The sequence below is a fragment of the Montipora capricornis genome, chromosome 13 (assembly GCF_036669925.1).
Source record: "Montipora capricornis isolate CH-2021 chromosome 13, ASM3666992v2, whole genome shotgun sequence".
In the NCBI taxonomy this organism is placed as follows: Eukaryota; Metazoa; Cnidaria; class Anthozoa; order Scleractinia; family Acroporidae; genus Montipora; species Montipora capricornis.
Genome location: NC_090895.1, coordinates 46,978,725 through 46,991,224, shown reverse-complemented (window position 1 = coordinate 46,991,224; position 12,500 = coordinate 46,978,725). Strand labels below are relative to the sequence as shown.

General features: G+C 40.4%; 1 protein-coding gene across 1 annotated transcript in view; it reads left to right on the top strand.

The window, feature by feature from the left end:
- Positions 1–7,768, top strand: part of LOC138030898 (uncharacterized) — a 69,332-nt gene extending 61,564 nt beyond the window's left edge. Inside the window, exons 9-10 of the mRNA XM_068878757.1 lie at positions 317–1,891; positions 4,643–7,768. Coding sequence (XP_068734858.1) covers positions 317–1,891; positions 4,643–6,102 — 3,035 coding nt within the window. The 3' untranslated portion in view covers positions 6,103–7,768. The remainder of the gene's footprint in view (positions 1–316; positions 1,892–4,642) is intronic.
- Positions 7,769–12,500: the final 4,732 nt, after the last annotated feature.

The following is a 12,500-nucleotide window of genomic DNA, read 5'->3' as shown; positions in this document are numbered from 1 at the left end:
TTTCCTTTTAGAATGTCAATAGCATGGGTGTTCCCACAAGTCTTTCATACATTGGTATATTCCAGACGATTCAGTGGTAGTATCATGCAATGTTCCAAAACAGTTTCTTAGATCTTTGAGTTCAGTTTTTCGGTAAAAGATGTCAACAGCATTAGAGGCCTGGTGCAAAATATAGATTTGTTAATAGGAGTGAATTATAATAAACGTTTATAGACAATACGGAAAAGATAAGATAACAAAATTAAACTATCTTTCGTCATTTTTTTTTAATAATAAATGAATAGATGAGTTAATTGCGTTTTCTCATTTTTCTCAGGGTCGGATACAAAGTCGTTTGCTGGATTTCGGGCATGTTACTGTGTGAATGGATATTTTCGAAGGCACATGTTTAACGCCTGCGAGTCATGTGAACAACGACCCGGATTAAAATGCGAAAATGGAACGGTTAGTCTTAAACCGGGTTACTGGTGGAAATGGGAGAACGATACATACAAAGAACTTTACAAATCCTTCAGCGACTTCTTACAGCGGAATTCTTCTGTTGGAAACCAATCCATCATAGAGTACCGATACCCTCTTCCTCACGAATATAAATGTCCAAGACCGAAATCATGTCTGGGAGGTATGAACTCCACATGTTTTGCTGGATATGAAGGACCATTGTGTGAAGTGTGTAGTTATGGATATTACAAACAGTTGAAGACATGCAAAGAGTGCCCCTCAACAGCATGGATGACAGCACAGCTTTCCGTCATGGCAGCAATAACTATTATAATCGCTGTGGTTGTGATTTGGAGAAGCAGGAAACAAGCCAAGAAGAAACAAGATCGCTCCGTAGTTGATATAATTCTTGGAAGACTAAAAATTGCAATCGGTTTCTACCAGGTAACATTTGGAGTTATCGATGCATTTGCATACATCAAATGGCCAGACTCTCTCGAGCTTATTGGGAAATATTCTGAGATGTTACAGCTAAATATTTTCCAGATTGCTCCTATCCACTGTCTCTTTCCAGATCTAAAAATCAATGCTTTTGGAAGATTGTTCACTGTTCTTGGTATCAATGCTGCAGTCGTCATTTTAGCATTCATTATTTATGGCATTAGGAAAGTCTTATTAAGCAGAAAGACTTCCCCGAGTCAAGCCGAAAAAGTGAAGAAAATTTCCGAAACAAAGCAGTTGGTCTACAGAACAGTCTTCTTTTTCCTTTACCTAACCTATCTAAACACCTGCTCCAAGACAGCAAATGTTCTTCCCCTTGCCTGTCAAACACTGTGCCTTGACGAAAAACGTGAAAAGTGCGATACGTTTCTAAAAGTTGACTTTAATGTCAAGTGTTCCAGCCAAGAATACCGACGATCTGTGATTGTTGCATATTGCAGTATTTTGTACATCATGTTTCTACCTCTGGCTGTTTTGGTAGTTCTGTGGAGGCACCAAAGATCATTGAAGAAACATGGCGACAGAGCCGACGATGAATCCACACATTCCCAGCATCCAGTTCCAGAAATTGTCACAGGATTACGCTTTTTGTTCGCAAATTACAACACTCGCACATGGTATTGGGAACTTGTTGAAATGGCTCGAAAGGTGACATTAACTTCAGGCATTATCCTGATAGGAGGTGAGAGCAGAGCCTACGTTGGGTTAGCATTGATTATATCAGGTCTCTATGGTATGCTCTTTGCGTCCAAGCGGCCAATAGCGGAACCATTTGAGAACAGCCTGATGGTTTCTTCCCTTGCCGTCACATTCGTCAACCTCGTAATAGGTGTTGTCAGTAGAATACCAGTAGAGAGCGCACAATCCTCGCTGGACTCCTACATGGACCATATCATGTTCAACGCATTGGTATTTGGAGCAAATTTTCTGGTTATTGCAATTCTTGTGGGTAAGCATTTTGTTCGTATTTAAGCTTAAATCAAAAAGAGTTGGGACGAATCGTAACCTTAGCCCTTACCCTAACATACAGCAGTACACTTTATTTGGAAGATACCACGCTACGATTGAGACAAAGAATCGGTTTGTACTTTGCGGTCCCAATTCCTTTATTTTTAATTTTCATCAGAGAGCAAACTTACAGACTTATATTCAAAGTGCCCCCATAATCCTCTTTAGCTATAGATCGATCCGGAGATACGTAGTCGTTTCCATACTTTGATCTCCCAGAGGGTGGGGAGTGGCACTATTTACTTTGCCAAATGATGAGCACACCATGCTTAAATTTGACGAATAAAAGAAATGTTCATTGTTAGAATATAGTGACCTAGTTGAGAGGATGGTTGTTCATTGCAGAAAAGCCAAAGGCAACCATGGAGGTCCGAGTTTCTGGCACAAGAGTGGATTAGAAAATAATGTTGATCTATCACTTTGTGGTCTTGCCCCAGCACAGTCACAAATTGATTTATTTTAGATTCACTTTGCGAGCGAAACAAACAAAGGGCCACCAATTTTAACCAATCAGAAGAAGTCATGTCACGCGTGATTGATTCTGCCATGTTTTTTTCAGTGACATGACAACTGATTTTTCCGGGAAAGGGTATTCTAAGAATAGACTTATTTGTGACTGTGCTGGGGAGCCCATTCATGTTATAACAACACTCTTATCTAATTCACTCTTCTTTGGCATCAGGAGAATCTGTTTGCTCATTACTTTCCATCTTGTGGTATAACAAAGATTGATTTAGCCTGCGAGCAGGCCCTCCGAGGGACTGGGGTTGGGGGTAGAATGAGAGCCTGCCCGCAAGGCTTTGTATTCTGAATGTCGCGTCCAAATTTTGGACGCAAAATACTGATTGGCTGAAATGAAATTACCTCGTGACGTCACCAGTGAAAAGCTCCGACAATAAGAAAGCCTCTTTGCTTCGCAGAGATGAGGTGGTCAGAAATGCGTCTGAGAAAATTGTAGAATGTTGCAATTTACCATAACTTTACATAATTAAAGGTCGGGCGACGCGATGCAATGGCTTCTCTACTGGAAGGAAGGAAGTTCTATCTCTGTTATCCACAGGATTCGGAAAAAGGCTTATTTCCCAACTGTTTTTCGTAGCGGCCAAAATACAACGAGGGCGACTTCATGTCACCGTGGTAGTTTCCTGTCCTCGACAAAGCATTATCGCTGATCACATTTGGACAAAAATGGGCCTTTCGGCTGCCTCTGTTGCTGATTTAACGATAGAGAACGATAGAGGAACTCTACACGATTTTAGCAAGTATTTGGTTAAGCCGAAAAGGCGACTCCACAAATGATTGCTCGATCTCCTCGTAACTCCGCAAATACTCAATAAACCTTTGAAATAAATTGGTGTAGGTATTAGAATATTGTAATGTATGTAATGTCTTGATTCATTAAAATAAATTAAAAAAGATAACCCCGCTTCGCTTTACCGAAATTTGGCAGCAGTTGTGGTCGACGATTCTCACACAGAGGAGATGCGGTCAGGGAAAACGAATTTCTCTATTACGATTCCCGTCGTTTGAAGTTTGTGTGCTTAATTTTTCCCTAACGAACGAAACATTTTTTTCCGCGGAAGGGACTTCGACGAATTACCGTAATGAATATTCAGCTACGCTTTACAGCATCAGCAATAGTTGTTATAGGCTTTTCTGGCGAAGTCTTCCTTCCTTTACAGTTTTTTTTTTTGAGTTTCTGCCTCGAGCAAATTGAAATACACAACGGGTGGCTTTCTGTTTTCTGTTCTTTTTTGAATGTTTACTTCGGGTGCGCGCTGATTGGCTAATTTTTGACAGCTCTCTCAGCGTGACATCAGGAGGCGGCATTCAAAATTCAAAGGGATGCGTGCAGGCTCTCCTTCTCTCCCACCGAGGAGAGAGAGCCTGCTCGCAGGCTAAGATTGATTGAGTTGCAATGTCAAAGTGAAATTTTCAACTTAAGGCCGGTGCCTACTATAGCTATCGCGCATACGTTCTGCGCATCTCGAGATACTCGTATGGGTTGTGTCTTTTAATACAGGGATATTTTTGCGCGGTTCAAAACTATGCGGAGAGAGAAGAACTTAGCAAATGCTCTTTGTATCCGAAAAGAAAATTGGGGGTAAACACGCATTTTTCAGAGTCAATTAAGCTTCAATTTGGAAACAAAAACTTCATACATTGTTTTATGTATATTTGTTGTATTTTAAAGCGGTTTACAAATACTCTTGATTAATTATCTGCGAAAAATACGTGTTACACCCAATTATCTCTTTGGATTTCAATAACACTTGTCAAGATCTTCTTTTCCCGCATATTCAGTAAACCGCACAAAAATACCTTTGAATTAGTAGACACCTTCCTTAAATTTAGCCAAGTCAAACAAAGAGGCTAGGTGGCAAAGCTCAACTATGCTTAGCGTTCTTTTTTAAACCATCTTACGAGTTGTGTTACTTTACTAAAACAAAGTAAGTTCTTCTAGAAATTTTTACTCAATTTCGATCGAAAACAATTCAGCATCTTACAATATGATTGGAATACAGTGATACGAACAAACATGCGGGCATTTACAACCAAAGGGGGAAAAAACAACAGTCGGGCGAAATATGCATTTTGCAAAGTACCAAGCTCCGTTGTTGTGCTTCTCGTTCACTTGCGATACCATACAAACGTATTCACTTTTTTTTTTTTCTTCTTCTTCTTTTTTTAGTCCAGTACGGCAGGTATTTTCTCCGCTTTATTAAAGAGTGGCGTAAAAATCCACAATGGTCTCTTTCGTGTTGCCTGGCGTTGCTTTTGCCTCTTAATGACCTCCACAACGAAATACGAGGAATGACAGGGAAAAATTTGCTGAATGAACAAGTCCAAACTGGTAATTTTAACATGCCATCAGTATCTAGTACGTTAAACGAGAGTGGAGCAGTAAGTTTTGAACTTGTTACTATTCATGAGGAGCCGAAAGAGTCAGTTAAACCTCGACCAGTCAACTTTGGCTTTGAAGAAAGCGACAACGATGGCCTTGAAGAAGAAGATGCTGACAAAGTGGCATTTAAAACAAGAAAGAAAAGTAGATCAGTTCGCTTTGCAATTGCTACTATTCATGAGCAGCCAAAAAAGTCAGTTAAACCTCGATCAGTCAACTTTGGCTTTGAAGAAAGCGACAACGGTGGCCTTGAAGAAGAAGATGCTGACAAAGTGGCATTTAAAACAAGAAAGAAAAGTAGATCAGTTCGCTTTGCAATTGCTACTATTCATGAGCAGCCTAAAGAGTCAGTTAAACCTCGATCAGTCAACTTTGGCTTTGAAGAAAGCGACAACGGTGGCCTTGAAGAAGAAGATGCTGACAAAGTGGCATTTAAAACAAGAAAGAAAAGTAGATCAGTAAGCTTTGAACTTGCTACAAAAGCGTCAGTTGAACCTCGATCAGTCAACTTTGGCTATGAACAAAGCAACAATGATGGCCTTGACAAAGAAGATGCTGACAAAGTGGCATTTGGCGCAAGGAAGGAGAGTGGAGCAGTAAGCTTTGAAGTTGCTACTGTTCATGAGCCGCCAAAAGAGTCAGTTGAACGTCGATCAGTCAACTTTGGCTTTAAAGACAGCGACAACGGTGGCCTTGAAGAAGGAGATGCTGACAAAGTGGCATTTGACGCAAGAAAGGAGAGTGGAGCAGTAAGCTTTGAAGTTGCTACTATTCATGAGCAGCCAAAAGAGTCAGCTGAACCACGATCAGTCAAATTTGGCTTTGAAGAAAGCGACAACGGTGGCCTTGAAGAAGAAGATGCTGACAAAGTGGCATTTGACACAAGAAAGGAGAGTGGAGAAGTAAGCTTTGAAGTTGCTACTATTCATGAGCAGCCAAAAGAGTCAGTTGAACGTCGATCAGTCAACTTTGGCTTTGAAGACAGCGACAACGGTGGCCTTGAAGAAGGAGATGCTGACAAAGTGGCATTTGACGCAAGAAAGGAGAGTGGAGCAGTAAGCTTTGAAGTTGCTACTATTCATGAGCAGCCAAAAGAGTCAGCTGAACCTCGATCAGTCAAATTTGGCTTTGAAGAAAGCGACAACGGTGGCCTTGAAGAAGAAGATGCTGGGAAAGTGGCATTTGACACAAGAAAGAAGCTGGATCATCACGCAAACCCGAGAGCGACATTCGACACTCATTTCTGACTGGCTTGTTTGAAGTATGAACTGGACTGACTCAAGATTATCGCGGACAACGGCATTCTTTAGTAGAAATATAGAACCTTAAGTCCTTCAATAATGTAACCTGGCAACATATGATTATCTTATTTGATCGTGAAATCGTTATCAGGAATAGAACATAAATGATTACCTCCACGTAAGTCTCAAGGTTTGAAATTCCTCACGGCACATTCCTTTCATTTATTCTCCACCCCTGCCCCTTCTCCCGAGATTCTGTCTTTGAGATTGTTTATCGTTAAAACTCTAGATTAAACCGGCTGGTTCTTAGAAATAATGTCTGTCGTTGATTCTGCCTTCCTTGACCATAACTGATGAGGGCCAAAGTCTTGGATACTCTAAATCTTGTATCGTGATTTCCTTACCATGTAGTATTTTTTAGATAAAATGAACATGCAACTGACGACAATATAAAGTTGTCACGAGAGGCAGATCGCGGGAAAAAAGGGCATTGTGAATGACACGGATCGCATTCTTCCAAAAAACAACAACCAAAGTAAGGATTAACATGAACCGATCACCAACCTGCCGTTTGCAACTTATACTGATACACAGCTAGTTGACAACATAAACCAACAATATAACTGTGAGCATAGCCTTGAGACAAGCAATGAACGAGGTTCAAGAGTCTTTTATTGAGTTCATATACGTGTTAAAATAATTAAACGTAAATAGTTTCAGATTTTCTAACCAAGGGAATTTTTTAAAAGAAGTAAAAGTGTTTGATCTCCTGTGCGAGCAGTTGTGCCTTGAAGCTCAGTCAGTGTGCCAGACTGGTTGAAGGCTCAGCGTTGTCGCTTTGCTGTTTTCCAAGACAGGAAACTTTGCAAAGCACTGACGGTCTCGTCTCACTCGGGTGCACGTGTACAGATGGTCAACGGCGACATACTGCAAGGAAGGAGCATGCTTTGGTTTAGCGTCCCGTCCAGGGATGAGTAGTAAAAGTCTCAGTCGCTTCATGCTACAGAAACCGGGATGAGCTCCAGCAGTGTGAACCCTCGGGGGACGAGAGCGACTTCGCTTTGGCTTGCATTGCCAACCATGATGGGTACTAATCTGGCTAATATCGTACTTTACAAAAATCTAATTATCTGGAGCATTCAGTTGTTATGTTCTGATCGATGAACAAGTTCAGGAGTAGACAAAGTCAGCAGTTTAGTTTAGTAACTGAAAGAGAAAGCATTGCGTGTGCAGCACCATGTCATCTTAAAAAGTAATTAAGTAATTTCATTGTATGAACAATATTAAGCCTTCCAAAAATGGAATCGTGTACACGTGTGTTGACGAAGAGACTCGGTGGTGAAGATGGACTCTCCTGATTATGGACTGCTGCCTTGTAAAAATATCAAACACGATGATTTGCACAATTTATTGCTATGCATGGTTGTGCCTTCTTAACTTTACTTAACCTATCGTTGAAGACCGTTGGAACTTACACAAGCTTTTTAAGCTGGTAAGCTGCCAAGGTGTCGCTTAAAATTTTCTTTATAATACTTAAAAGACCTTTTAGTGACTGAATGCATGATAGTTTATACCGTGTACTTTTGTTTCTAAGATTGCTATAAATTTTAGTAGTTTAGTTTGCATCTTGTGATGTTGCCAGGTAGCTGCTTAGCCTCAATAAAACAATGCCGGATTCATTGAAGAAAGAAAGATAATTTTATTTAACTTAAAACGAATGATCTTTTAAAAAAAATCTTGCTCAAGGCCTTTGAAGTTTAAAAAGTTCAAAGGCCTTGAGCAAGATTTTTCCATCTCCTGGAATCCTCAATAATAATACCATGTGAGATAGGGAAGTTGAAACTTAGGCCCCAAGGTCCAAAAAATGAGATAGAGCGGGCTAGGGGATCCTTGGTAGTATGCCTCCAGGCTTGATTAAAAAGCAAAGATAAAAATTAAGGAAGAAAAATGAATGATAATAGAGACATTAGGATTTGCATATATTTGATAGCCTTTCTTAAAGGGGCTAGGTGACGCAATTTTAGGCAATTTCAGCACTGATCGAATGGTCATAGAATTAACTAAAATATCAAAAAGACTGTTCAAAACTACAGAAGAACTCTAACAAAACACAGGGAAGCCAAGAAGGGACATGGATGGACAAAACTGGAGAGGATTGAAACGGATTGAATTTGGGTAAATTTGAAAAACGTCGGCCCACCTTGTTTCAAATTTATATCAGTCTATATCAAAATGTCATTTACACAGCTGGAAAGTCATTCTCAGTCGTTATGTGGCCGTGATTTTGGAAATGAAAGATTCTTGCTCTGCCAATTTGACGTTTAGATGTCATAATTAACACAATTAAACAAAATTACCTAAAATAGCGTGACCTAGCCCCTTTAAACAATGCAGTAAACGTATTTCTAAAGAAGGAACCTTGCTGCTGAGCCGGCCATCTTTGTAAACAATCGTTACTAATCCCCGCCGGTTAAGTATAGTTGCATGGACATTTTACTTGAAGGGGTACACTACCTGTACCGGTATATCTTGCAGGTAAAATCCGCTTTCAGGTTGAATCCGTTTTAACCTTCTGTAGGTTATATTCATGATCCGCAGCGCAGGTTGAATTATGCACTCAACCTTGCTTAACCCCCCTCACCCTCCCCCAAAGGATACTTATACCTTCCCTCCTCAAGCTCTGTCTTACGCATCTCAACACTTCTTTTTAATCTTTGGTGTCATCTTATCGGTTTCTGTATTCGTACACTTATAATAATTCAGTTTCAACATTACAACATGGACATGGTAAGGGAACAAAGAACTGTACATTGCACTTACCGGTACTCCAAAAGTGCAGTCTTCCGCTGCAAAACAAATCTTTTTGTCCTCCGATTATGAGGAAAAGTTTATCTCAAGCTGTTATCGTACTACTATCCTTTTTAGCCATTATCGCACGCTAATGGAGACGAAAAGACTTGGTACGTGGCTTAAGACTACACTTCAAAAAAGTGTGAAAGCCAAGACCGAAAAAGAGTATGAACCAACTAGGTCTTGAATTTGTGGAGGAGTTATGGGACACTCAAAACTCAATTCCTGCCTATAGTTAAACGCCATGCACATAAAACAGCTTTTGGTAAGCAGAGAGTAACTGTCATTTCCTACGGTAAGTTCTCCCGAGTTGTATTTCATCCCTCGATCGGGCCATTTTGTAAAGAACTTACGGTCGAATGGGGTTCGAAAGCGGCTTCTTGTCTTTGTTTTTTTTTGTTTTTTTGTTTTTTTTTTTTTGTGCGGCTTCTTACCCACAGACTGGATTTAGCTTCGGTGTTTGTGAATTCAACTCAACCATCCTTGACCATGTTATTCAATAAATCCATGCTGATCGGCATTCTCCCGATGGACTGGAAACTCACTAACATTGTAGCCATCTTCAAGAAAGGAAAGAGAGATTTTTATCTGTAAAGTTCCCGAGCGCTGTGCGCTAGCTGGCGGGTCTACGGGATCATATATAGTAAACATCCGCATAGTAGAACCTAGATTTTAAGAATCTGTTAGGTTATAAATACTAAAATTTCATTTTAAACCCCTCTTACATAAAAGTCAAGTTAGCCTAAAAAAATAAACAGGTTCTGTTTTTTAAAACATGACTTGTAGTCTCAGGCGACTGGAACAAAGTGCATTTTAAACTGCACAGATCTTGTTCAAAACTTATTTTTCGTGGTTATGAAATATAAAGGCACAGAGTCCTGATGAGAGGAAATCAGTCATACCACATCATAGCGTAGATATATTTTTTGGAAATAAGAACCAATTCAAGAACCTAGTAGAGAGCCTAAAACCACTGTGAATACAATTTTTATAAGAACTATTTAGCCTAACTTGGAAAAAGTTAATTTCTTATATGTGGATGTTTAATGTATTTTAGCCTTAAATGTAGTGTCTCGAAGATATTAGCTCTTGTAGCTAATCTGAAATTCAAAATAAAGTTTGTGAACGTATGTATGTATGTATGTTACCTTTAGCAGGGCGCGTGCGTACATTTTTTAATCCGCGACTCCAGTGGGTACCATATGGAAGATACAATGACTTTTTTTGAAGAATATTAATGGAATAAAAATACGTTAAATTGACTAACCGGAACTGAGCTGTGTTTAAGAACGGGATCTATCTCATATGACTAAGGGGCCGACATTTCTCCCTCTCAAGCACTGCCTACCGATTGGAAAGTAAGTATCTGAAAGCAGCGAAGGACCAACCGCGTCCGAAAGCGATGCGCGGGTCAAAGTCCCGGGCGGAATCGTCAGGTACGACTCTCTGGCGCGATGTCTTGTTCAAATTAAACATTTCGTCAGCGCATGCGTTAATGTTCTGGTTCTCCGATACGTACCATACTAGCCTAAGTAGCAGCCGTTTCCTTCCCTTTTCCAGGCGGAGATCGGAGAAGCGAGCGCTAAAGCGGGGGAGCGCCTGTCGCCTCACCCCCTCCCCCTACTCCTTATTTTTCGCAATCTCTCGCAGTTTTCGTCCCCTTCACGAGCGTTTGGAAAAGGAAAGGAAACGGCTGCTACGCAGGCTAGTACCAAACCAAAAATATGTTGTTGTTTTTTTGTTTTGTTTTTTTACAAGGAAATTGGAATTTCAGTTGATTCTACAGTCATAAACGTAACGTAAGAACCGTGTCTAGTCTTCTCGCATAGGACACAGATCGATCATCTTTTTTAGAAAATTTAGCCTGGTGACCGAGGCTTGGAACAATAAAGAGGAGGAAATTGAATAATTTTGACGATAGCATGAATGGTTCAATGTCCTTGTTCGCATAATACAATTGCAATTTTTTTCCTAATTCTGTAAATCTGTTTTAGCACTTGTTCAGCGATGTTATCACCATAACGAACAAGAAATTTTAGCAACCAAAACATAACCTCTGCACCCTGTAGAGTTAGCAGGCTATTTGCCTGCTATCTCCAACCACGCGCTTTCTGTGCGCGGCCCACTTCTTCTATACCCTGCAAGATTTTATCAAGACGTGGGGCCACAAGAGAGTTTTGTGTAAAAGGACAAGTTTCCTTAAGGCGCTGTTACACTGTACAATTTTTCGTGCAGCTTGTCTCGCAACGCCATTTCTACAAACGTTCTCACAGTACGAAACTAATTGTTTTACGGGTGTTACACTGAGCAACTTGTCATGCAACCTGTCTCGTTTCGATGATCTCATAAATTTAGAGTAGCATTTTTCTGCGGGTTTGGCAACTTCATCCGCCTTAAATGTGGCATTGGCTGGTGCTGAAAACCGTTGCGACACATACAAGTTGCAGGACAGATGTTTCACGGCGCAAGGATAAGAAAATTCGTTGCACTCGTTGCGGAAAGTAGAACTCTCTACTTTCTGCAACGGTTTCTGCAACTGGTCTCGCAACATTTTTGATCGTTGCAAGATATGCGAGACAGTTGCAGCCCGAAAAATTGCATAGTGCAACAGCGCCTTTACGAGTGATACTATACTCTTAGTTCTTGCTTATAGTAAAACTTTGTTCCAAACGTCATTATAGTGTGTTCATAGTACTCGGCCGACTGATTGGCATGACAGCTATCACAGTCTGAAGTCCCGACGATGAGTTCCGATCTCCACCGCATTATACCGTTCCTGACAGAAATCACGAAAGGCCAGCTTTTTGCTACGAGGATAACAACGAAAAAAGCACTACTTTGTCGCTAGAAATTTTCTCCTCACTTTTTCCTCCAGCCGCGCTTCACGATTTGACGAGGACCAGTCTCTTGCTTCACAAGTTGCCTCGTTCAAGCTTAAATAGAATTCTGGGTAATTGTGTCATTCCACAAGCAGGAAAGTCCTTCGACCCCCATTTCATAGATTTTTTAATCGGAGCAAAAACCAGGCCTATTGCTTGGTAATACTTATCTGACTGTAACTTCTCATTCCCTGCTAAGGATGCATTAGTGATCTTTTAGTGGAAATAGACAATAATCTGGATTTTCTGGTCATATACCAAGTGAGTGCAAAATGATTAATAATCAACTTAACGTTATGAAGAGCTTTCACAATTTATATATTTACAAATCGTATTTTTTGCCACATTTTTATTATTTCTACTCTTTCTGGCATTTTTGTGATGAGCGCAACACCACGAAACCACCTTTTCCATGCTAATAAACCATGCTCTATTCCATCCTGTGACCAGTGCTACCTCTTTCGACCGAACTTTTCTCGACACCACGGTCAGGATATGGAATAACCTACCTGATAATGTCGTGGATGTTTTCCAAGATTCTGGAATTTAGGCTTTCTGGCATCGCGTTCATATGTACCTGTCGACCTCCAGAGCCACACGGCTGTCTAAATCTTATTTATATCTTAAAGCATTTTCAACTTAATGTCAAGAGCGCTTTCTTTCTGTCTCACTGTA